The sequence below is a fragment of the Drosophila suzukii genome, assembly GCF_043229965.1.
Source record: "Drosophila suzukii chromosome 2 unlocalized genomic scaffold, CBGP_Dsuzu_IsoJpt1.0 scf_2c, whole genome shotgun sequence".
NCBI classification, from domain to species: domain Eukaryota; kingdom Metazoa; phylum Arthropoda; class Insecta; order Diptera; family Drosophilidae; genus Drosophila; species Drosophila suzukii.
In genome coordinates this window covers 35,759,714-35,784,038 of record NW_027255896.1, presented here as the reverse complement: position 1 = coordinate 35,784,038, position 24,325 = coordinate 35,759,714, and the positions used below count along the sequence as shown (strand labels likewise).

At 43.0% G+C, this 24,325-nt stretch overlaps 1 protein-coding gene across 2 annotated transcripts; it reads right to left on the bottom strand.

Annotated features, from left to right (window-relative positions):
• Nucleotides 1-12,577: 12,577 nt before the first annotated feature.
• LOC118878707 (uncharacterized) lies at nucleotides 12,578-21,922 on the bottom strand. Of its 2 annotated transcripts, none has more exons than XM_070998449.1 (2): nucleotides 17,803-21,922; nucleotides 12,578-17,717 (listed from the first exon to the last, which is right to left on the bottom strand). In XM_070998449.1, the coding sequence occupies exon 2, from the start codon at nucleotides 14,847-14,849 to the stop codon at nucleotides 13,083-13,085; it is 1,767 nt and encodes a 588-aa protein (XP_070854550.1). In that variant the 5' UTR covers nucleotides 14,850-17,717; nucleotides 17,803-21,922; the 3' UTR covers nucleotides 12,578-13,082. The 2 variants fall into 2 exon arrangements, with proteins under 2 accessions (XP_070854550.1, XP_065724768.1); XM_065868696.2 differs by having other exon boundaries at nucleotides 12,578-20,971; nucleotides 21,062-21,922.
• Nucleotides 21,923-24,325: the final 2,403 nt, after the last annotated feature.

Here is a 24,325-nt window from a genome sequence, read left to right as displayed (position 1 = left end):
CCCATAACGCTTAAATCTGTATACCGTCGGTAGGTGGCGCATTTTAATCTCGCCTTGCTGCTTGCATATCTTCATTTCCCTTTGGTCCCTTTAGCTGAGTAACGGGTATCTAATAGTCGTCCTTGTTTTGATGTGTACTTTCTGCACGTGTTATTTATCGTTAATTAAATTCAAAACTTTCTTCATTTGTAATAAAAAGATTTTATCTTCCACAAACAGGGGTTTCATAGATTTCGGCGCATTCGGATAAACCTGAAGAGTTAACCCAAACAAAATTTGCCACGCCCACTTTATCGCCCACAAACCGCCCACAAACTTCAAAAAATCGTAAATAACAACGTGGAAAATATCCATAGCCTTGAGCGCAGCGCAAGTTTCTTACGAATATGCCACGCCCACTCTAACTCTGACATTGTGATACTTTTCATCAAAAAAAGAGTGTCATTGGGACTCGAGCCTGCGTCACATCGATTTCTAACCTAACGCGTTTACCGTCTGTGCTATCGATACAGCAGCCCAACCGCTGACAAGTTCTTCAATGTAATATTTTGGTACGACAAATCATGCAAAAACATTTACATTTATATTTTCCAGAAAATATTTCTGTTTTTTAGAAAATGTTTCTGTACCCTAAGGTAAGATTCAATTTGAAGTTATCATTTAAAAAAAAAATTTTATTTTTTCGTTGGCCTTTTTATTTTTTAGGAAATAATTTCCAGATAAAATGTTTTTATACCCGTTACTTGTAGAGTAAAAGGGTATACTAGATTCGTCGGAAAGTATGTAACAGGCAGAAGGAAGCGTTTCCGACCCCATAAAGTATGTATATTCTTGATCAGGATCATTAGCCGAGTCGATCTAGCCTTGTCCGTCTGTCCGTCTGCCTGTCCGTCCGGATGAACGCTGAGATCTCGGAAACTATAAGAGCTAGGCTATTGAGATTTGGCGTGCAGATTGCTGAACTTCTTACGCAGCGCCAGTTTGTTTTAGCAATGTGCCACTCCCACAAACCGCCCAAAACTGTGGCTCCTACAGTTTTGATGCTAGAATAAAAATTTTAACTGCAATGTATTGTTCTCGTCAATACCTATCTATTGATCCAAAAAAAATTTGCCACGCCCACTCTAACGCCCATAACGCTTCAATCTGTCTGCCGCCGGTAGGGGGCGCATTTTAATCTCGCTTTGCTGCTTGCATATTTCCGTTTCCTCTTGGTCCCTTTAGCAGAGTAACGGGTATATGATAGTCGAGGTACTCGACTATAGCGTTCTTCCTTGTTTTACTTGTTTTTAGGGCGATTTTAGTTTATCCTATATTTAAAAAAAATTTCCTTTACATTCGAAAGAATTTTAGGTTATATTTTATTTTGAGTGTATAGCCGCAATTTAATATCACGATGAAAGGCTTAAAAAATCAAATCAAATCTTAATAATATATATTTTCTAAGCCATTTACGATTTACAGCGGTATTAAGCATATAACTATTTTAGCAAAATTTTTTTTAGGCCTTGCAATTGACTTCGAAGATTTCATTCACAACTTAGTTTTGACACACGCTTAGGGCGAATATCAAAGATGGGGACCTGCAAACTTATCTAACTTAGCGTTACCGGATCGGTTGTATAGCGCTTGATCTAAATTAAAACATTTACATCGTTTTCAAATAATAGCACCCTCACAACTTGCAGTTCTTGCTGGTCTGCTCTATGGGTCCTACATGGTCAACCGGACAAGCTTCCAACGGCTTATTATTTTTGTAAATGGATATTAAGAAACCTTCTTTTCTACCTGCCTTGCGCTCAAAAATAATACATTCCACGATACACGCCATTTTTTCAAAGCTTCGACTATAGCCAACACTGTGAGATCGTACAAGTAGGACTTCCTTTTAGCTGACTTTGTCTTTTGGCTTAGGTATTGGATAGGCCGAAACAAGCCATACCCGCTTGCCTATACCAGGTTCCAACTCCCCGCGTAGGGATGGGTGGAAGCGTACAAGCGACGGGATGAAGGCTAAGGCACAATACAAGGCAGCCCTCAGGAACAGGAGCCTGCTCCAGGACAAGCGACCCTCTTCCAAGAGCAAAAGGAAAAGCTAGCCTGGGCAGAGCAAAGGATCGAGGAAGAAAGTCTGCACTTCGCAAGCAAACTCGCAATGGCGTCGACGGGAGGATTTGCGAACAAGGTAAAGGAGATACTAGCCAACCAAAGGCTACTCACACGAGAGTGCCGCCAAGGACATTCCGGTAAGAAAGCGGAAACGCGGGCCCAAGGAGGCAGGCCCTCCGCCACCGAAAGTAGCAAGGAAGCCCAACAAGAAGGCCAAGGTCAGTGATGTAGTCAACCGACACCTGATCGTGGCACTCATTGACAGGAACGACGAGAATGGGAAGATGACAGAGGCGCGCTCGTTGAGTCTCTCTTTGCACGGATGGAAAAGGCACCAACAGCTCCCATGCCCACATTTGATGGTGCAGGGTGGTTGAACAGTGTCAAAATCCTAAAAGTGCAACGACGATCCGAGCAGGAAGTGGCTGACGCAAACGGTCTGCCAACTGGAGGCGTTGTGGGAGGGGCCAAGCTAGAGGTGGTGGTCCCATCCATACCGAAGGCGAAAGTGCTCTTCCCCCAGGGAAATCCTAGGGGATCGGGCGCTAGAACTGCTTCAACCACTAACCGACAGGGGGGGGGGCCAAAGTGTGGTTCTCCAAATCAACAAGGAGGCCGAGGATCTGCCGTACCCAAGATTTGGGAAGATGGCATGGGGCGTGGGTAGTGTCTACCTGCGTCTTAAGAAGCGCCACCCCGATGAAAAAGGCGCACACATCCTGCAGGCAGGCGAGGTGGAGAAGGACTTAGGTCTGGAAGCTATCGTGTAAGTCATCCAGGACCTAGCGCTAGACGACTCGGAGGACCAAGAGGACGGTGACCTGACTGTCATAGCCAACCCGTCGAGCGGAGATGAGCCAGCTACCCCTGACACTGAGGGTGCTGCAGCTCAATCTCCATAAAATCAGACTCGCGTCGGCGGAGCTCCTGATTGCCCTGGAACAAGGGCGTGCCCAAATAGCCCTAGTTCAAGAGCCATGGATTGCCTCGAGAAATGTCGTGGCCGGACTGAGGTCCTCAAACTACTATACATTCTACTCACCAACGAAAAGCAGGAACAGAAGCGCCGTACTTGTGCGGAAGGGTATACATGCTAACCTTATGCCTCATTGCAGCTCTGCTGACTTGACTACCGTGATGTTAGAAAGCGAAGAGCAGCGTCTCTTGGTAGCCTCCTGCTACATGGCACACGACAGACAGGCGCCACCAGACGAGCTGTGCAGCTTGGTGTAATTCGGCTCGAAGGATGACCAACTCCTCTTTGGTGCAGATGCCAATGCACACCACAGCGTGTGGGGAAGCTCCGACATCAACGATAGAGGTGAGTCACTCTTAGACTTTATTCTAGTTACTAACTTATTACGTGGGGGAGGAACACACCTTCGTAGGTACTACCTTGTCAAACGTGCTAGATATTACGCTTGTAAAGGGACAGAGTACTTTGGTCTCTGAACGGAGAGTCCTAAAAACATAATCTTTCTTAGACCATAGGTATTTTCAATTCAGGTATGATTTTAAAAGGAACTCCAAAGGTAACTGTCTATAGAAACCCCCGGAACACGAACTGGGAAAAGTTTTCAAGGACAGTTACCTCGAAACTCGGGTGTAGTAAAATCCGTGAAAGACATAGATACGTCCCTAGAGACCCTGTCCAAGGAATTACTGGATGCGTATAGCGCATTATGCCCGACATCAAGAACAAGGAAGAAGACCAAGCCACCACGACGGAATTTGGAACTGACACTCAAAAGAAATAGCCTCCAAGAATTCTTGAAAATCGCCAAAAAGGCAAACAGTGAGATTATCAACGAGGAATACCAAATCCTAATTAGGGATTACAAGAAGGAATCACGCAGAGCACAAAGAAGCTCGTGCAGAAACTTCTGCTTCAGCATCGAGAACGTCCCGGAAACAGCCAGACTCCGGAGGCTGCTTTCGAAGCAACCTACCATACAGAGTCAGCTAAAACGCGACGACGGACAGTGGACTGAGGGCAGTGAAGAGGCCCTAACAGCACTTATGCAATCGCACTTCCCAGGATGCACGGATGTCCTAGACGCCAGGACGCATAAGGACACAGCATCTGGCGAAGCGCGCTCCACGAACGATCTAGTAACACCTAGTAAAATGAACTGGGCCATAGACTTATTTGCGGGCTATAAGGCACCAGGACTAGATGGAGTATTTCCAGCCGTGTTAAAGGTGACCAAGAAAAGGATCACCCCATGGCTATATGAAATATACTCGGCATGTCTAAGCATGTGCTGTATCCAAATCTAATGAAGGACCTCTCGAATTGTCTTCCTCCCAAAAGCGTGAAAGTGCAGTCACGCAAGCCCCAAGGATTACAAGCCGATAAGCCTTACCTCTTTCATACCCAAAACACTGGAAAAGCCGCTGGATTTACACATCAGGAACGATTTAGGAAGACTCATGCCAGCACGCCTACACCAAAGGGAAGTATGCGGAAACGGCACTACACTCGCTAGTAGTAACCGTTGAGAGAGCCAGGCTGACCCCTAAAACACAGGTCAAATACCTCGGCACAGTACTGGACTGCAAGCTGGCATGGAGACCCAATGTAGTGGAAAGGGTGAAAAAGGCCACCGTGGCGCTATATGCATCCAAGAAGATGCTTAGCAGTACATGGGGCCTTTCACCTGCTCTGATGCACTGGATGTACATATCTGTGGTGCGTCCGACTCTACTGTATGGAGCCTTAGTGTGGTGGCAAGCCACCAAAAAGACGATCTACACCGAGCTTATGGCGAGAACTCATCGGCAGGCACTGGTCTGCATAACGGGGCGCTGAGATCAACCTCAACTAAAGCTCTAGAAACGATCCTCGGAATCGACCCTATAGATATACACGCTCAACTGACTGCAGGAAAGGCAGCGCAACGCCTAGTAACATGACGACGCAATGTTTCGGGCACAGCTTATTCGGCCGAAGCATGATCAACAAAACGGACTACATGATCCCCAGAACGTGCCCGGAGGTTAAAACAATTTTGCTCATGCGCCCAGACGACTGGAAAACGGGTCGGGACCAAACTCAACACCTCAACATATACACAGACGGCTCCAAGATAGAAGGGAAAGTAGGAGCGGGTTTATACTGTACGGACCCTAAGAAAAGCGACAGAAGTGGCTCAAAATATAAACCGACTTGTTCGTGGACAGCCAAGCGGCGATAAGATCCATGCAGTCGTCAACGGTCAGTTCCAAATATGTAATGGCGCGCAGGGAGGCACTAGACAGCCTCAGCACGACAAAGACAGTGCGGATCTAGTGGGTTCCCAGTCACCAGGGCAACGAGACAGCTGACGTTCTTGCAAGGAGGGCGTAGAGCTGACGAACGACAGAACGGAGAACGTGCCTATCTCTCTTCGAACGCTAGAAAGCGCCCTGGAGAAACAGGCGGACACGCGAGCAAAAAGGTGAAGGAATACCATGACTTACAAAGAACGCAACGATAAACTCAGCCACTATGTACTGCATCTACCACGAAAAGACTGCATCACACGCAGCCACACTCGGAATACTCAACAGCCACACCTGCAAAAACTGCGATGAATCGGGGGCTATCGAAACCCTGGAACATCTTATCTGCAATTGCTAGGCTAGATACCTCGGTGCCCCAGTACTGGCATCACTAGGAGACGCCTCCAGCAGGAAACCAGGCGAACTTCTTGCCTTCGCCAAAAACACCTCGATCCTTGCGGTCATAAAATTCTCTTAACTCATCTAAAGGTTCAGCCGGACAACTATGGGTCACATTGGCCTAGGCGTGACTCTATGAGAGCCGTCCGGGTTAACCTAACCTAACCTATTGCAGGTAGTATATAAGTCAGGACGACCAGGATCGGACAACTATTTCATATAGCTCCCATAGACATAATCGAATAATATTTTAAAACAAAAAAAACGCTATATCCGATGGCCACGACTATCAGATACCCGTTACTCAGCTAAATAGAGTGCGAAAGAGATGCTTGCTGCAAGTCTGCTTTTTTTGCTGACACACCTAGCCTATAGCTCTACCTTGGGCAGCTAGCCTATAGCGCCATCTATATAATTACATGCCAAAAATTATTATAAAATAAAGTGTACATTCTTGGGAACAGGCGCTGTTCTACTTGTATGACTCTATCTCCTTCGCACTGCCTGAGTGCTCCCAGTTCACTTAGCTGAGTAACGGGTACTTAATAGCCGATGGAATCCACTATAGCGAACTTCGCACTTTATCCGATGAGGTGTCATTCGCCTCGATTTATCAACAACGGTTAGGTGATAAAACCGTTGTTGATAAATCGAGGCGAATGACACCTCATCGGATAAAGTGCGAAGTTCGCTATAGTCGATTCCATCGGCTATCAAGTACCCGTTATAAATTTTCTTAATTTTTACTTTTCCGCTATCACTGCTTTTTCTCGGAAACCAATTAAAATTTTTAAAGTATTGGTATGGGAACCTTTTAGTTTTTGCGATACCTCGACTGGTGTGTTTCTTGTTTCAGCAGGGTGCTACGCCCACTCTAGCACCCACAAACGACTATAACACTAAAACCCGTCCAAATTTTTTAATATTTTGCAAAAATTTAAATTAGATTTTGTTCTTATTATCAATACCCGCCTTCATGCCTTCACTAATACGCCACAAAGCCTCAAGAAGAGCTATAGGCTAGTTGGCGCTATACGCTAGGTGGCGCTGTATAGGACGAACAAAGGTGGCGCTAAAGGCTAGATGTGTTAGTGAAAAAAGCAGAGCTGATTGATGAGATTCAATAAACATTCAAAAAGGTTCTCAACGAGCCCAAAAACTTTGATTTCGAGGAATTTGAAAGTGATTTGTGTGAAAACTTGGATGAGGTTAGCATGTATCAAGGCTCGACACGCAATTCCTCTCGCACAGAACATTTGCTTACGGTATCACTAACGGTACTTTTGGCTCTCAGCAGCGTCAGCCCCGACATAGGGTAAGCTTTCAAAATTCGCTGAAGGCTATGCGAAGTCGTCCTAATTTTTTTATATGTTTACTTCTGCTATCTATGATAGCCATCCTGACCTTACCAACACAGAAAATCTAAAGCATTTACGAACATGTCTAAGGGACGCTGCGCTAGAAACCATTCGATCGTGGGAAATTTCGGATGGCAACTATGCTATTGCTTTGGATTTGTTGCAAATCAGATTTGATAATCGTCGGTTGGTTTTTCGGGCAAACATTACTGAGATCTTGGAAGCATCGCAGCCTCCAGAAGCGCTCGCCTCTGCCTCATTAAATCGTGTCATAGAACCCTCTGAATTACCTTCTAATTCTACTGTACTTGTTGCACAGGATTTCAGAATGATATTGTGCTCTTAGCAACAGCCAGCGTTTAAGTAAAAATCCGTTCTGGGGTTTTCGTTTCTTGTCGAGCTCTACTCGATTTGGGCTCAAAGCTGCACCTTATAGAATCCCGATTAGTAAACCAGCTTCAAACTAAGAAGATAAGGACTTCAGCATCTGTAACAGACATAGGAGATTCTAATTTTGTAACGGAGGTTCACTCGATTAATATTACAATGCAGTCCCGAACGTCCGAATACTCAGTTAACATTACCGCAGTAATCGCACCGAACATAACCGAGCAACAGCTTATCTTTAATGTCGACATCGGAAAATGGAACATACTAGGATATACAGTTCGCTCAACACAAATTATATGCTTCCTACTGCGTGGACCTTTAATTCGAGCCAGCCTTTTCTACGAGCTGTAGTGTGTTGGTCAAATCAAGCTTCCTCCTGTGTTCAAAAGAGTCGCCTGGGCTGGGTTGTTTCTGGAGGTTATGGCCTCTCCAATGACTCCCCCTTAATGTCGAGTAACACTGAGAGGCACACTTCGTAAGGCATGCCAGCTATTGATTATTCTTTTGGATTACTTGCCAAGCTGAATATTGATCTATTGGGAGTGTCCTGCCAGCAAGCTCATCGTAGATTCTTGTCCCTAGAGAGCTAGCTGGATCGTCGGCCAGCCCTAAAGGCTTAATATGAGGCATTCATAAATGAATACCTCAATTATGGACATATGTCATTATCTCATTTGCTTTGTTCCAAGTTGAGGCTAGCGCCTCTGAAAACAGTCACTGCGCCTAAACTGGAACTTTGGGGTGCTGCACTTCTGTCTAGGCTCATCACAAAAATTTCTGACACATAGGTATTCGAGGGAAGGGTGTATTGCTGGTGCGATTCAATATTTTTGTAGCAAGCCGAGTTGCTTCTATTCAAGAGCTAACTGAGTCAGTGAAGTGGCGTTACGTTCCAACATCTTTAAGTACAGCCGACATTTTGTCCCGAGGTGCTTTTCCCACTAAACTAAACAAGTCTCCTTTCTGAGCTCATGGGCCTGCATTCCTCTGTGCCTCCAAAGCTGACTGGTCGCCCCCAATCATCGCAGAAAAGCTAACACATGAGCTTCGTCGAAGAACCCTGCTAATAAAGCCTCCATACGAAGATATAGTAGCCAGCTCCAAATATGCTAATTCTTTTACTGCGTTTCAAAGGGTTTTGGGATACATCTATAAGTTTGGTAATCGCATCCGTCACCCCATGCTCACGGTGCCCGATCTTCAAAATGGTACTAAGCTGTTGCTGTTCGTTTTGTCCTGCGCACTCATTTATGCGTCGACATAAAATCGTTGCAGTCGAAGGGATAAGTACACTCATCTAGCTGGCTCGCATCGCTTTCGCCTTTCATTGACCAGTTTGGGCTTCTTAGCCCGAATGAGGAATTCTTCGCTAGATTTTAATGGCCGCCACCTAACTATATTACCACGCAGTCATTGGGTCACTAGGGCCATCATTACTCATTAATCTGCACACTGCAGTGTGCAGTGCATTGGTCCCCAGGCACTTTGGCCTTTTGGGAGGAGGAAGACGGCTAACAAGACAATTACCAAATGCGTTAGCTGCTTTCGAACGAAGCCCCGAAGAGAATAACATATAATGGCGGATCTGCAAAAGGAGCGACTTGCTGGATCTCATGCATTTTAAGTCACTGGTACTGATTTTTGCGGGACATTTCCCTACAAGTCGGAGGTGCGAAACACACTTTCAGTAAAATGCTACGTTTGCCTTGCCACGAAAGCATTTGGAGCCGACCAAGGATGCACCAGAACAAGGGCGCAGAAAATTTGGTCTGACAATTCAACAAAAATTGTTAGCGCGCGCAATGAGCTGCTTGAACTAATACGCCTGTTCCTCAGAGACCATCACAAGATAGCTACATTGGACTTTTGTCTATCGGAATCCATTGATTGGTGTTTTATTCCTCCGAGGTAAGGGCACTTGTGCGATCTTAGGGAAGCGGCTGTGAAGATTGCTGATCATCATTGCTATCGCGCTGTGGGCCCTTCAGCTCTAGCCTCTGATGAGTTTTGGACCCTTGAGGGTCATATTTCTGAAATAGTTAATTCTCGATTTTAGAGAACCCAGCTGATCTGGATGTGTGAGCCTCAGCTTACTTTTTAAATGGGTAATGTGACCAGCCTTAGCTTCAATCGCCTAGATGGATGACAGCGCGTGGTTTACTTACAGAAGATCTTCTGGGCCCAATGGAAGGTAGAATACTTGACAGTGCTGCATCAGCGCTCCAAGTGGCGCACACCGAAGCCTGGCCTGATCGTCGATGACTTGGTCATAGTCAACGATAAAAACTTGCCTCCTTTAAATGGCCCACTGGCAAAAGTGGTCGAGCTTTTGGTCGGTGGAAACGGCGAGCAGTGAGCAAGCTGAGTCTGCTGCCCATTAAGGAGGATGTTAGACCCAGGCTGCCAACGGAGGGAGTAGGTCGGATTAGTGACAGCAGTTAATAAACGTCTCCTAGTCCAAGCTCTTATTTCAGCTGCACCGCAATAAGCATCTCTTTCGATCTCGCTCTCTTGGCTTATATTCTTGTGTCCAGCGTTCGGATGGCTAACTCTTGTAAAGTAGTTCGAATTTCTTCTCGACATTCAACACACTCCTTTAAGCTTTAAGCTTTCGCATGTAAATTGTTAACTAGTACATAAAAAAAGCCCGAAAATTAGAATTTTAAAATTATTATCTTATGTATTAGGTAATTCAATATGCTATTCACGCTGCCCTTGCTTAAATTGTCTTAACACAATAAATTTAAAATAGTAGCTTAAAGTTTTTTATCAACTTTCTGCCTAATTTTTCAATGCTGGCTTGAACGATTTCTTTTTAAATTTCAAACTATTGGGTGGGCAAGAAAGTCATGTCGTTTTTTTTAGTAATCGTTTTTAATCTAATTTATTTACGACTAATCGAGCACCAGGGTCACACTTTTTAGTATCGTTTTAAAGCTTATTGTCTTAGGTACTATCGACGAAAATTTGGTAATTATTCGATAACATTTGTGGAAGCTATAGCAAATTAAACATGGAGGACCAAAGTGAGCATTTTCGGCATATTTTGCTTTTTTACTTCCGAAAAGGAAAAAAAGCGGTCGAAGCTCGCGAAAAATTGTGCGAAGTGTATGGTAAAGATGCCATGAGTGATCGCCAATGTCAGCGCTGGTTTGCCAAATTCAGGCTTGGAGATTTTGGAGTTAAAGACGCCCCACGTTCTGGTCGACCATCGGCCGTTTTTGACGAACAAATTCAGGCTTTGCTGGATGAAAACCGGCGCTATTCAACGCGGGAGATGTCAGAGAAGCTCAGTGTGTCGCATACAACGGTTGAAAACCATTTGAAGAAACTTGGCTACGTAAGCAAGCTCGATGTTTGGGTTCCGCATAACTTAAAGGAAATTCACCTAACTAAGCGTATCAACATCTGCTATTCTCTGCTGCAACGGATTAAAAACGATCCTTTTTTGAAGCGGATCATTACTGGCGACGAAAAGTGGGTTGTTTACAATAATGTCCAACGAAAAAGATCATGGAGCAAGAAAGATGAGCCAGCCCAAGCCACATCAAAGGCCGATATCCATCAGAGGAAAGTTATGCTGTCTGTTTGGTGGAATTGGAAGGGTGTAGTGCACTTTGAGCTGCTGGGACGGAATGAAACCATCAATTCAGATGTGTACTGTCGCCAGCTATCCAATTTGGCGGAAAAAATTAAAGAAAAGGAGCCGGCACTAGCTAATCGCAAGGGTATAGTCTTTCACCATGACAACGCTAGGCCCCACACATCTTTGGTCACTCGGCAAAAATTAACGGAGCTGAATTGGGAAGTGCTACCACATCCACCTTATAGTCCGGACTTAGCACCTTCAGATTACCATTTGTTTCGCTCTCTTCAAAACTCTTTGAATGGTAAAAACTTTGATTCAGATGAGGCTGTCGAAAACCACTTGTCTCGATTCTTTGCTGGAAAAGACCAAAAGTTCTTCGAGCGCGGAATTATGCAGCTGCCCGAGAGATGGTCATTAGTGGTCGAACAAAACGGCCAATACATAATTGATTAATTATAAGTCCTGATATAAATAAATCATCTTTGAAAATATTGAAAAAAAACGACATGACTTTCTTGCCAACCCAATATAAGGCCCGTGATATTCCTGAACTTTTAAAATAAAACAATTTTTCTAAAAAAAAAAACCGTTTGGAAGGTATTGAGCGATAAAAACTGCAACCCGTTCGAGCTCAGTATGAAAAATATTTGATGCTTACTTGAATGGCCCAAAACAGTGCAACATTAATTTGACAAGATAAAATTCTTATAAAATATTTTTTAAGGAAAGCATTCAGAAGTTTCTCATAAAAAACTTATGACTAAAAATTTGTTGTAATAAATTAATTATTAAAAGTCCGAAAACTAAACAAGACAACGCTATAGTCGATGCCATTGACCAGCGGATTACCCTTACTCAGCTAAGTGAACTCGAAGCCCTCTGGGAGTGCGAAGGAGACAGATATATACAAGTAGCAAAACGCCTGTTCCCAAGATTGCAAACTTTATTTGTTGATAACTCTAAAATTAATGGACCAAATTAAACAATTTTTGGCATTGACAATCGAAATAAAAATCCACTTAAAAAACGTGGGTGCCAGATGGGTTTTAGCATTATAGGCGTTAGAGTGGGCGTGACACCCACTTGCGCTGCACAAAAAGCTCCAGAATATACACGCGAAATCAAAACATTTTAGCTTTTATAGTTTCCGCTATAAAATTGAAATACATTGGAATAGGCCGCTGCCGGTCGCTGAATTAAAATAGCTGGTGTGGGTTTTAAAATACTCAAATTTCTTAAAACAATATATATGTTTAGTAATATTATTTATTAATATGTGAAGTCTTAAAAATATATTTTTATATAACAATTTGCATAGTCGGATATGTCTATAAATACCCTGCTTATATGTGCAACGCAAGGTGTATAGACCTAACGGGACATGCCAAAAAAATAGCAACAACGGTGTTTACGGGGAAGACAACAAATATGCCACCCTTATATTTATAATTAATAACGCACGAATAGGTTATATTAAAATGTATAGCGTTTATTCGGAGCGGCAGACGGACTGTGAATGTGAAAAAAGCTTGGCTCCAAGATTTTCATATAGACATATGCGGCTTACAAAGTAGTTGCTGAATAGATAAGCGACAGCTTTAGTGGTATAAGAAAGAAGGCGAAAGATAAGCAGAGAGCGCTGCAGGTGCCGTCGTACACCTATGCGCGCATGACTAGGCGCTGGCGATCTGCTCCGAACATTCTCCCCCCGTTGGAAGAGGTAAGGTTCCAACTATCTCGGAATCGATGGGCAGAACGGCTAGCTTGGCGACGGCTCCCTTGATCAGACCCGTAGCTGTGCGGACCATAGCTACTCTGATGACTCCGTCCCCGCCGGGTATGACTTCCTGGATGCATCCAAGCTGCCATCTCAAGGGTGGAACGTTGTCCTCCTTCAGCAAAACTATGCGTCCATCCTTGATGTTAGACGTTTCGACGCGCCACTTGCTCCTCTCTTGAAGTAGGGACAAATACTAGCCTCTCCACCTTTTCCAGAAAAGATGCTGCATCTGGGTAACCCGCTGCCATCTGCTGAGGCGGTCTTCGCGGAGATGAGTAATGACAGGCTCAGGAAACTTAGTGTAGCTGGAACTCTTCAGGAAATGCGCCGGTGTTAGCACCTCAAGGCTTTCAGCATTTTCTGAAATTGGACAGAGTGGACGGGAGTTAAGGATGGCAGAAATCTCATATGCAAGAGTTCTTAATTCATCGATGGCTAAGATGGATGCACCGACGACTGTGTAAAAGTAAAATTTAGCTGACTTCACAGCGGCCTCCCATAAACCACCGAAGTGCGGGGCACGCGGAGGGATGAACTTCCAATCGATCCCATCAGCTAAACAGACGGAAGATATCGATGCTGTGTGCTGCTCGCTCAAAAAGAGCTCTTTCAGCTCGGCAAGCTCTCTCTTTGCACCGACAAAGTTTGAAGCATTGTCGCTCCAAATGGTACGCGGACTGCCTCTAAGGCTGATGAATCTCCTCAGCGCTGCGATGAAAGAATCCGTCGTGAGATCCTGGTCCACTTCCAAATGAGCAGCCTTCGTGGAAAAGCAGACAAAGACGGCGATATAGCACTTGTGGGGTGCCTTGTTTCTGGCCTCTGCCATATGATAGAATGGCCCACAATAGTCCACTCCTGTGGTATGAAAAGCTGGATTAGGCTGCACTCTATTTGCTGGAAGGCTACCCATGACGTGCTCCCAAGTAACAGGCTTCATTCGGAAACATCGGACGCATTTGTTGATAACGCTGGCGACGAACTTGCGGGCTACAATCGGCCAGTACCTTTGCCGTAATGCGGCAAGCAGCGCCTGCGATCCTCCATGCAAATATTTCTCATGATAATAAACGATGATCACCTTGGTGACTCGATGATCCTTGGGCAACAGTATCGGATGCCTCGTATCGTAGTCCAAGTTTGCGTTCTGAAGCCTTCCACCCACGCGAAGTAACCCATCGGAGCCGAGTATAGGCCTAAGCGAAACCAGCTTGTTTTTCTGTGGAAACGGCTTGCCCTGGCTAAGAGATCCATACTCCTTCGCCAAGTTAACCTGTTGGATGCTCCTCAGAAGAAGTACAGATCCAGAGTTCATCTCCCCCACCGAAAGTCGACCTTTTAACGGCGCAGATTTGGCTCTGCAATTTGAAATGAATCGATAAATGTATGCAAATACGCGCTGCAATTTATCGAAAGAGTTGAGGAATTTGCAGTTTGATGAACTGTCTATGCAAACGGCCCCAATTAGAGCCACAGAACGGCGCTCTGGAAGATCCTTTACTGAGTCTAGCAGGGACGGCCAATTTGACGAGCTTTGCAGAAGGAATGGAGGCCCGTTAGCCCAAAGGGAATGTTCCAACAATTCTCTTGGGGTACATCCTCGCGACACGACGTCTGCCGGGTTCAAGTTTGTAGGAACGTGATGCCAAGACATGTCTTTCGTCATCTCCTGAATTTTCGCGATTCTGTTTGATACGAAAACGTTAAACTCCCTCGGAGGTTGCCGAATCCACGCCAACACAATGGACGAGTCCGACCAGCAATGAAAGGTGCAATCGAAATCTATGGCTTCCTTGGCGTTTACGATTAGCTCAGCCAATAAAAGCGCTGCGGAAAGTTCTAATGTTGGAATTGTTAAGACCTTCAATGGAGCTACCCTTGACTTGGCACAGAGCAGATGGACTTTCGATTCTCCATTGGTCTCCGATCGCAAGTATAGACACGCTCCATAAGCTGACATGCTAGCATCGCAGAATCCATGCAACTCAACGGAAGCCCTTTGTTGCAGTGCGAATCGTGGGAATTTTAAGTTCTGTACGACCGATAACTGTGAGGTCAACTCCCCCCATGACGAAAGAATGGGCTCTGGCAGTGCATCATCCCAATCCACGTTCGCACTCCATAGAGATTGCAGAAAAATCTTAGATTTTGTGATAATAGGAGTTATTAAACCGAGTGGATCATAGAATTTGGCAATCGTCGACAAGGCAACCCGCTTAGTGGGTCGTTGATTGGTTGGCAGTTGAGAAAAATGAAATAGGAGCTGATCAGAAGATGGATCCCAGACTAGTCCCAATGCCTTGGCGACATCCGATCCATCGTGAAATTTGATTAACTGCTCCTTGTCGCACTCAGACTCTCCTTCTAGGGCTGCTGACTCATTCGAACACCATTTGCGAATTGGAAAGTGGCCTCGCGACAGTAGTTCCTTCACCTGACGACGAATTTCTCTCACCTCCTCAACTGAGTCCCCACCAGATGTTAAATCATCCACATAGAAATCTCTACGAACAATTTTTGCTCCAATAGGAAATGATTCCTCCTCAACTTAAGAGAGTTGATGCATGGCCCTTATAGCCAAGAAGGCAGCTGGCTTGGTTCCATAAGTCACCGTGTTCAATTTAAAAACACTCAACTCTTCCCTGGAGCTCTCTCTCCAAACGATGCACTGCAAGATATCATCCGGGTACGAGACACGCACGTAACGGTACATCTTGCAGATATCTCCACAAAGGGCAACTTTAAAAAATCGAAAGCGAAGCAGTATATTGAAGATTTTTTGTTGAATTGTTGGTCCTGCCAGAAGTAAGTCGTTCAGAGAGCTACCAGAAGTTGATTTGGCAGATCCATCAAAAACGACACGAAGCTTCGTACTCGTGCTCTCCTGCTTATGTACGCAATGATGGGGCAAAAAGAATTGTGTTTCTGGCGGTTCCTTAGTTACAAGAGACATGTGACCTAGATCGATATACTCCCTCAAAAATGCTGAGTACTGAGCCTTCACGGCTGGGTTTCTATCTAATTTAGCTTCCAAACTCTTGAAACGACGACGAGCCATGCAATAAGAATCACCTAAAGATTCGAATCCGGAAGTGGTCAAGAGACGAACAGAGTATTGGGCGTTTCCAAGTCGAATGCAATTTTCAGTAAAAAGTTGCTCACATCGCAAGTCTTCCGGCAATAAAGATGGCTTAGACGAAGTGAAGTCCTCAATTTCCCAAAATCGCTTTACAATGGCGGAAAATGTGCCATCGGAATGATCAGCTGGGTCCTTGCTGCTGGCTTGTAAAACCGATTTATGAGTTGGCATGTTCGAAGATAACCCTCCAGAGACTATCCAACCAAGCTTGGTGTTCTGAAGAGTTGGCAAAGCCCTATCCAAATGAATTTGTCTCATAGAAATTATTTCGAAAAACAACCCAGAGCCGAGTAAAAGGTCAATTCGTTGTGATTGATTGAAATTAGGGTCAGCGAGGGAAATGTTTTGCGGTATCCTCCACGATGTTGCATTTATATTGAAATGGGGTTGATAATCAGTAATGCTGTGAGTCACAACCGCTGTGAATGCCGCACGATAGCTTGCATCCCGTGATTGCACAAGAATATCGACAGTCTTATCAGAGATCGTGGAAGATTCTCCAATCCCAGAAATCGACGTTTGCGATCTTCTGTGATTCAAGTTTAGTTGGCTAGCTAAGCGAGAGGTTATGAAGTTTAGCTGGGAGGCCGAATCTAAAATTGCTCGGCAAGGCATAAATGCTCCAATTCTATTTCTGACGTAGATAATAGCAGTTGGAAGCAACACGTAGTCGATCGGCAAAATATTTAAGGTTTTGGGTGGAGGGCTTGGTAAATGATGATCAGGATGCGATGATGTATGCGAACATGATACTATTGCTGATGAAGTAGATGGTAATGGCTGAGAGCTCGAGGATGGGTCGCATGATGGAGATGAAAATGAGGTTCATGTTGCGGATGGGTCATGGTTCATGTGTAATAATGAATGGTGCTTCATGCGACAATACTTGCAGTGAGTCGACTTGCATTGCTGCAAACTATGCCCCTTGCGCAAACAGTTGAGGCAAAGGTGCAACTTCTTTGCTTCTCTATATTGAAGATTCGGACTCAAATTTAAAAATCGAGAACACTTTGGCAAATAATGATCCCGTGCATCGCAAAATAAGCATGTCAAATGATTTGAGTTAGTAGCAGATGCAATAAGTGTATTTTGGTTATATTTGTGCAAGTTTTTTCCCACCTGCTGGCCTGGTGTTTGAGTTACCAAGGCTTGATCCAAGTTTTCCATCATCCTGCACATCTTTTCCAAAAACGACTCCATAGCATCCCAGGTAGACAGCTCAGTGATTGACAAATCCTCTTCTCATTTTTCCCGCGTCCTCTGATCCAGTTTCCGCGTGACGACGTGAATTAAAAGTCCATCCAAAATTTGTTGCGTATTGGCCAGGGTTCGAATTGCTCGCAGATACGAATTCATGCAATCGCTCAGCTCCCGAAGACCCTTCGAAGATTCCTTCTCGACACCCTTTAAACCGAATATTTCCTGAACATGTGCCTGAAAGTGTAAAACTTTATTATCAAATCGATTAACCAGCAAATTCATAGCCATTTTAAAATTAGCGTTCGAGGGTTCGAGCGAGCGTATGGTTTCCAGAGCCACGCCGCCCAAACTCAAACGCAAATATTGTAATTTTTCAATGTCGCTTAGCTCATCATCATTTCCGATGACCGTAGTGAAAGTCGCAAGAAAATCCGGCCACTCAGAGTACGAGCCATGAAAACGAGCAATTTCCAAATTTGGCAACCGAGGCTTCCTAGATCGAAAAGAAAGATCCTCATTATTAGTGATGTCAATAGATGTTGAATTTGCAGCGGTTGAATCCGGCAATTGTGACTTGCGATGAGCCGCCAAGCCTCGGCTTAGTTTCGCCTTCACATCCATGAAGACTTCAGCAAATTCAATCCGATGGTCGCTCGAGATCTCTGCAAAATCCAGTCTTTCCAACGATGTCTGTGCAGAATCAAATGCCTGGTTTAAGGAATTGATCCATTCCATTCGCGCCAGCAAATCAGCTTCGTCAAACTGATTAACCGCATCAGCGTTTAAATAGCATTTCATCGAGCTCATTTGCCGCAAAATAGATTGGGCTTTGACTCGGTAGTAGTCGACGTCACTTGTGGATTCATTTTGAGCCCGAACCGAGTTTTCCGTATCAGACATTTTTCAATCACGAGAAAGGAAAAAAAAATGAAATGAAAATGAAATATAATAAAATGTCCGACCGCGTTAGAGGCACAAAACACCGTATACCCTTTGCCGCGAAAACGTGAAGGTTAACAAGCGTCGTCGAGATGCAACGGAACCTTTAACTTGGTTGTTGTTGTTCTTGCCGATAAATTGCCTGCCTAGCAACAGCGGATTATGTAACTGGCAAACGAATGTATGTATGGCTATATGTACATATATATATGTAATATGCGCTATTAACAAAGATTAAATGCGATTCACTTTGTTAAGAATTGTTTGCACAACACAGTTTTGGTGTTTTTTCACAGCGCAAAATGTACAAAAAATCAAACGTCCGGGTGTGCACTTTTATATGCACATATATATGAATGTTCGTGTGTTTGTGACCGAATGCACGATAACGACAGCGAAACAAAGCGTTTGTTTAAACTATATTAAACAATCGCGAGACCGAGCTGCAGACTCCGATAAAAACTGCTATCACGTCGGGGTCATCAAATGTTTATGGGGAAGACAACAAATATTCCACCCTTATAGTTATAATTAATAACGCACGAATAGGTTATATTATAATGTATAGCGTTTATTCGGAACGGCAGACGGACTGTGAATGTGTAAAAAGCTTGGCTCCAAGATCTTCATATAGGCATATGCAGGCTTACAAAGTAGTTGCTGAATAGATAAGCGACAGCTTTAGTGGTATAAGAAAGAAGGCGAAAGATAAGCACAGAGCGCTGCAGGTGCCGTCGTACACCTATGCGCGCATGACTAGGCGCTGGCAATCTGCTCCGAACAGTTTGTGACATCCGTCACAATTTTAAGGGGCATATGTTCTAAATATACTCTAAAACGACGAAGAGCTTAAATAATCGCAGGTGTTTCGAGCTCGAAACTGTGGTACCTTGATTCGGCTGTCGAAGCCTTTAATGAATAATAAAAGACTGGATTCATTTTGCCATCGTTCTGTCTCTGCAATAAAACTGCTCCAAAACCTCGAGAACTTGCGTCAGTATGTAATTCCGTTTCACGATTAGGGTTAAATATTGAAAGTATTGGCGGAGATGATACACGATTTCTTAAGTCCTTAAAAACTTTCATTTGTTCTTTATCCATCGGGAACGGTCCTCCTTTCTTTATTAGTTCAACTAATGGTCGGGCTGTACATGCATAAGACGGAACAAATCTACGAAATTATCAGAAAATACCTAAACAAGAGTAAAGTTGCTTTGTATTATTCGGAACAGGATAATTTTGTATAACTTCTAAATGCGAATCATTAGGCAAAATCCCTTTATTGCTGACACTGTACCCTAAATAATCTATTACCTTGCTTAAAAATTCTTAAAATTGATTTCTAAATGAAGTTTTGCTAATCGTTCCAGCAATTGTACCAAGATTTCAAAGTTTTCCTCTACTGTTCTTGTAACTACTACTATATCGTCCATGTAAACAACAATTTTGCGATTTCTAACCAAGTCCATCAGACTGTTAGAAATAAATCGCTGAAATACTGACGGCCCATTTCGCAATCCAAATGGCATTCGCATATGCTCAAACTGTCCTTGTGGCATTACAAAAGATGTATACCTTATAGAACTTTCTTTAAGAACGACTTGATGGTACCCACTTTTTAAATAAATAACCAAAAACAATTCTTTCCCTCTAAATACTCGAGACAATCTTCTATTAAAGGCAAAGGGAAATTATCACAAACTGTGCACTTATTAAGGCTTCTGTAATCAACACATAATCTGATTTCACCGGTTTTTTTAAACTAATACAATTGGGGAGGCAAATGGTGAATTACTCGAACGTAGTATGTTATCGTGTAACAACTCTTCAATTATTTTCGAAACTTTATCTCGTTCAAAATATGATAGCCGTCTAGGCTGAAAATGAAAAGGAGTATCACTTATTAGTTTTGTACTCATTTTGCAAACAGGTTCAGCTAATTTCCTACTTAAAACATTTCAATAACTTTCACAGATCAACTTACAGCATTACAGATTTGTATTCAACTCTGTTGTAAAACCTGCACACAAATAATCCATGTCATTCATCCACTGCTCAATTTGGGAATTCACGGTAATTAATTGACCAATGTTTATCTTATTGTCTATTGTATTATAAAACAGAGATGCACAAGAAGTAGTTAAATCAAATTTATTATTATCCAATACTGACATTTTTCCATAGTCTGAGTTTCTTTGGATTAATTGTAATTGTAAAGCGTCAAAAGCGTTTCTGACAAGAATCATAGCAACAGGTAATACATCATCGTGAACAACAAAAACTTCAATTTCATAAACTTTCAAATTAAACTTAACATAGCATTTAACTGCGCCGCATAGCAACATATTTCTTCCATAAATTCTACGGTATTTACTCGCGAATGGGTTGGCTAACGTAACATCTTTTGGCAAATTTGATTTTCTTACGAAGCTAACCGGGCTACCGGTATCAAAAAGAACGTTAATTACTATAAATTCTGTGCATCTAAGTTCATTTATATTAAAACTTAGAAAATGTTTACCAATTATGTCAGCAACAGCTTCATATCATGAACGCTCGAAGTACCACGACCAGCGTAAGAATTTGGCAGTCATAAGTGGATTTGATCATACTCTATCAAACGGTGACGCAATTGATCAAGACTCTCGCAAAAATAAAGAAACGCATTAATACCACTCGTGTCGTTTAATCCGCCAACAATGTGCTTAATTAAATCACGATCTTCCGACTCAGCTTGGCGTGCAGTACTGCACATGGATTAGGTTAGGGCGGCTGTCGGACTATAGCCCGCCACACTTAGACCTCTATGGGTCCATTGTGATATAAAGTACACATGGATATAAAGTATTGAAATGCAGTTTCACTTTTTTTCTTACGGCGTCTGAGCTACTCACATATCTCCAGTTTTGTGTTTTTACGTCCAAAAACATCCATCATCGGAGTTCGCATAGCATCCCAATCAGCAGCACCTTGATAAGCGAAGTAACTTTTTGCTGGTCCAATAAGAAGACGCCTCGCATATAACCAATAGCGATTGAGTGGTACTCCCAACACTGCATTTGCAGTTTCAAACTCTTCAATCCATAATTTGACAGGAATGTCATCCTCTCCCGAAAAGGGCTCCACTACCGCCATTATATCCGCGATATCACCCCGTGAAAATTTTGCGGCCATTTTTGTAGCAACTTGGTTCCGCTCTATGTCGCTTAGCGTTGTTTGAAGTCCCGCTACTCCTCGACAAACATCAGCTCGAAACGTGCGTTTATCCAGTCCAATCTGAGCTACGTGCTGCATAAGAGGTTCTGCATGGGCTATCTTGTCTTGTATGTCGGTGTAACCTCCCGCAGCTTGATCTTCAGACACGATTTTGCTTGTCTGGTGCCGCGAAACTATGCTGCCGCCAACAGCCTGATCTTGCAACACAATGTTGTTTGCAGGTGCCTGACCATGTTCATCATCCGGGCCAGCCTCATGCTTGTCGCTTATTTTGAACAAAGTGTTTGCCGCAATGCGCAATTGGTGTATGGAAGCCCCGACGTCAAAATGCACTTCGTTGGCTCTCAATAGCTGTAATAACTCTTCCTTTGATTGCTTCAATATATCAGAATACAACATGGGTACTATATGTGAAAGCTATGGACAATCACCCCACACCTGAATTGTAAACGATGCTTTTTAATTTAATGATTTTATTTCTTCTCTTTTAATGTTCCGCGTGTTCTCTCTTCTTCTTCAATTACAAGTGGCCTATTTATCTCGACAATCAAGTTCACCATGTAATCGATATCTGTTATCTCATCGATGTATAATATAAATTTACATTAGTAAGTACACACTAAAATTCAATGCAAAATATAACATTATGTTCACACTTAATACTATTTAGTATATATTCACATATGTTTACTTTAGTATATATATGCATATATGTTTACAACAGAAATTTCACACTAAAATACAATGCATAACATTATGTTCACACTTAATACTATTAAGTAGATATTCACATATGTTTACAACTAAAGTGTATTGTTCTCATCAATACCTATCGATTGACCCAAAAAAAAAAGTTTGCCACGCGCACTCTTACGCCCACAAACCGCCTAAACCTGCTAGAAATAGATTTTTGCTGATATGTATTAGTCAATACCTATCGATTGATTGAAAATAAAATTTGCCACGCCCACTCTAACGCCCATACAGCTTAAATCTGTCTACCGCCCACATAACCATATATTGAGATCACGGATAGGGGGTGCATTTCAATCTCGCCTCGAGGTACTTGTCTATAGCGTACTTCCTTGTTTTTTAATAGAACCGCCATATGATTTTATATTGCTAAAGCCTAGTACTCAGATCGACGAAAACCGCGAGCTAACCATAGGAGTGAGCGAGAGGCAGATACGCGGCTAACGCTTTTCGTCGGGTCTGTTTTTCAGCGCGGTACTCAGATGAGCTAAGGAAGTACCTGTAGCGCTGGTAGCCAAGTGGGAACAGATCGGAGCTGGCGCCATCTGTGGGTTGGTTGCCAAACTAGGAATAGGGGTAAGAGAAAGCGTATAAGGTCAACAGGGCGAAATGTCAGTTGTTTTCTGCTGAGAGCGGTTTTCTTTTCGGCTGTTAAGGGGTTTGCCGCCATTGGCAAGCGGCATTAGCGTTCTTTTCCATTTCAACCTTCCACCGATTAAGTCGTGAAAACCATCGCAAAAATTTAAGTGGTTTAATTTCGCGAAGACTTTAAAAAGGAAAAGGGACCGAATTTAGTCATTCCCGCCGAGTCCTATGATTTGGGTGAGTTAAAAATAAATAAACAAGATCTAAAGGGTCCGATCAGCAGCACTCTATGTGATTTATAGGGGCTCGGCGATTGTAAAACTAAAAAAATAACCAAAAGAAGAAAAGTTACGATATTCGACCGGCGGGAACACCTTGGATCTCATCCAGCTGAGTGCACTAGAAGTTCTCATTGGAGTGCGATTTGGAGAGGGCCACCAGTATTTACGCGACTTACGATCGGCGCGCAGCACGTTAAAATCGCTGGACGACGGAAGGGTGTAATCTTTCTTTTTGCGAGGTTATAATTTTACCCTGTGGCGACTCTGTTTTAAGCTGGGGAAAACCAGTCAGAAAACCCCATTAAATTGTGCCCGTAAGGGATTCTAAAACCGATCGCGGAAAAGCCGTCGGAAAAAAAGAAAGAAAGACCCATTTAACCTCACATATTGGTGGGAAGCAAAAAGAGAAGTGGAAAAAAGAAATTAGAGAGCGAAAAGAAGAGAGGCGGAATAGAGCCGAGCTCAATTTTTTATTTTTTTGTTAATTATAAGTAATATTTTTTTTTGTTATATGTTCTTTTAAGGTGTATTATGTGAATTGGTAAATTGTTTGAGCTTTTCGGAATGCTGCCAAAACTCCGGTGTTGATTTCCCATTATCAAAAAGGAAAAGAAAGATTGCATGGCAACTTACCCCATCTAATAGAGAAGAAGATTTTATAAAAAAAAAAAAAAAGAAAATGAAAAAGTGAAAAAGCCCCTGTGTCCCCAAAGACTTTATTCTTTTCGCAGCATTTTCAGCCGCCTTCGGAAAAAGCGCTTTCTTCGAGGATGCCGCTGGAAAATTGGTGAGCTTTTATTTTATATAAAAACCTATTGGATTGACATATATTTTGTGGCGATTTCAAATTCATTTTTAATTTTTTTATTATGTGGCGTGAGCGTGCTTTTAAAAATCAAAAGAAAACTCTTTAAAATTTGGCAAATCATTTTTTTTGTACATGTAATGCCATTTATGTAATGGTAAAAAAATGTAAAAAAGATAATCGAGAATTTGAGTGAGAACCAATACCGTAGATTTGGAGCAGCAGAAACCCACTCAACGCGCCAATGTTGTAAATTGCCTTTGCGGCTGCGCCCAAAGTTTTGATTTGGCATGCAAATGAGAACGGTTACATGATAACGTAAAGCAAAGTAATTACGAAACTAAAGTAAAGCATATCAGCAGCCCTATCCTATTCGAAATATTTATAAGCCACATTTATCGCATCTATCCCATATTTAAAAGAAATTATTTATGCTATTTATTATATTTTATGCTATTTATTATATTATGATATTTTATCTTTGTATTATCTCTATATTGTCCACTTGCACTCAATGA

Coding starts and splice junctions, on each gene's coding strand:
- LOC118878707 (XM_070998449.1), bottom strand. CDS start 14,849: ATGTCAGCTTATGGAGCGTGTCTATACTTGCGATCGGAGACCAATGGA.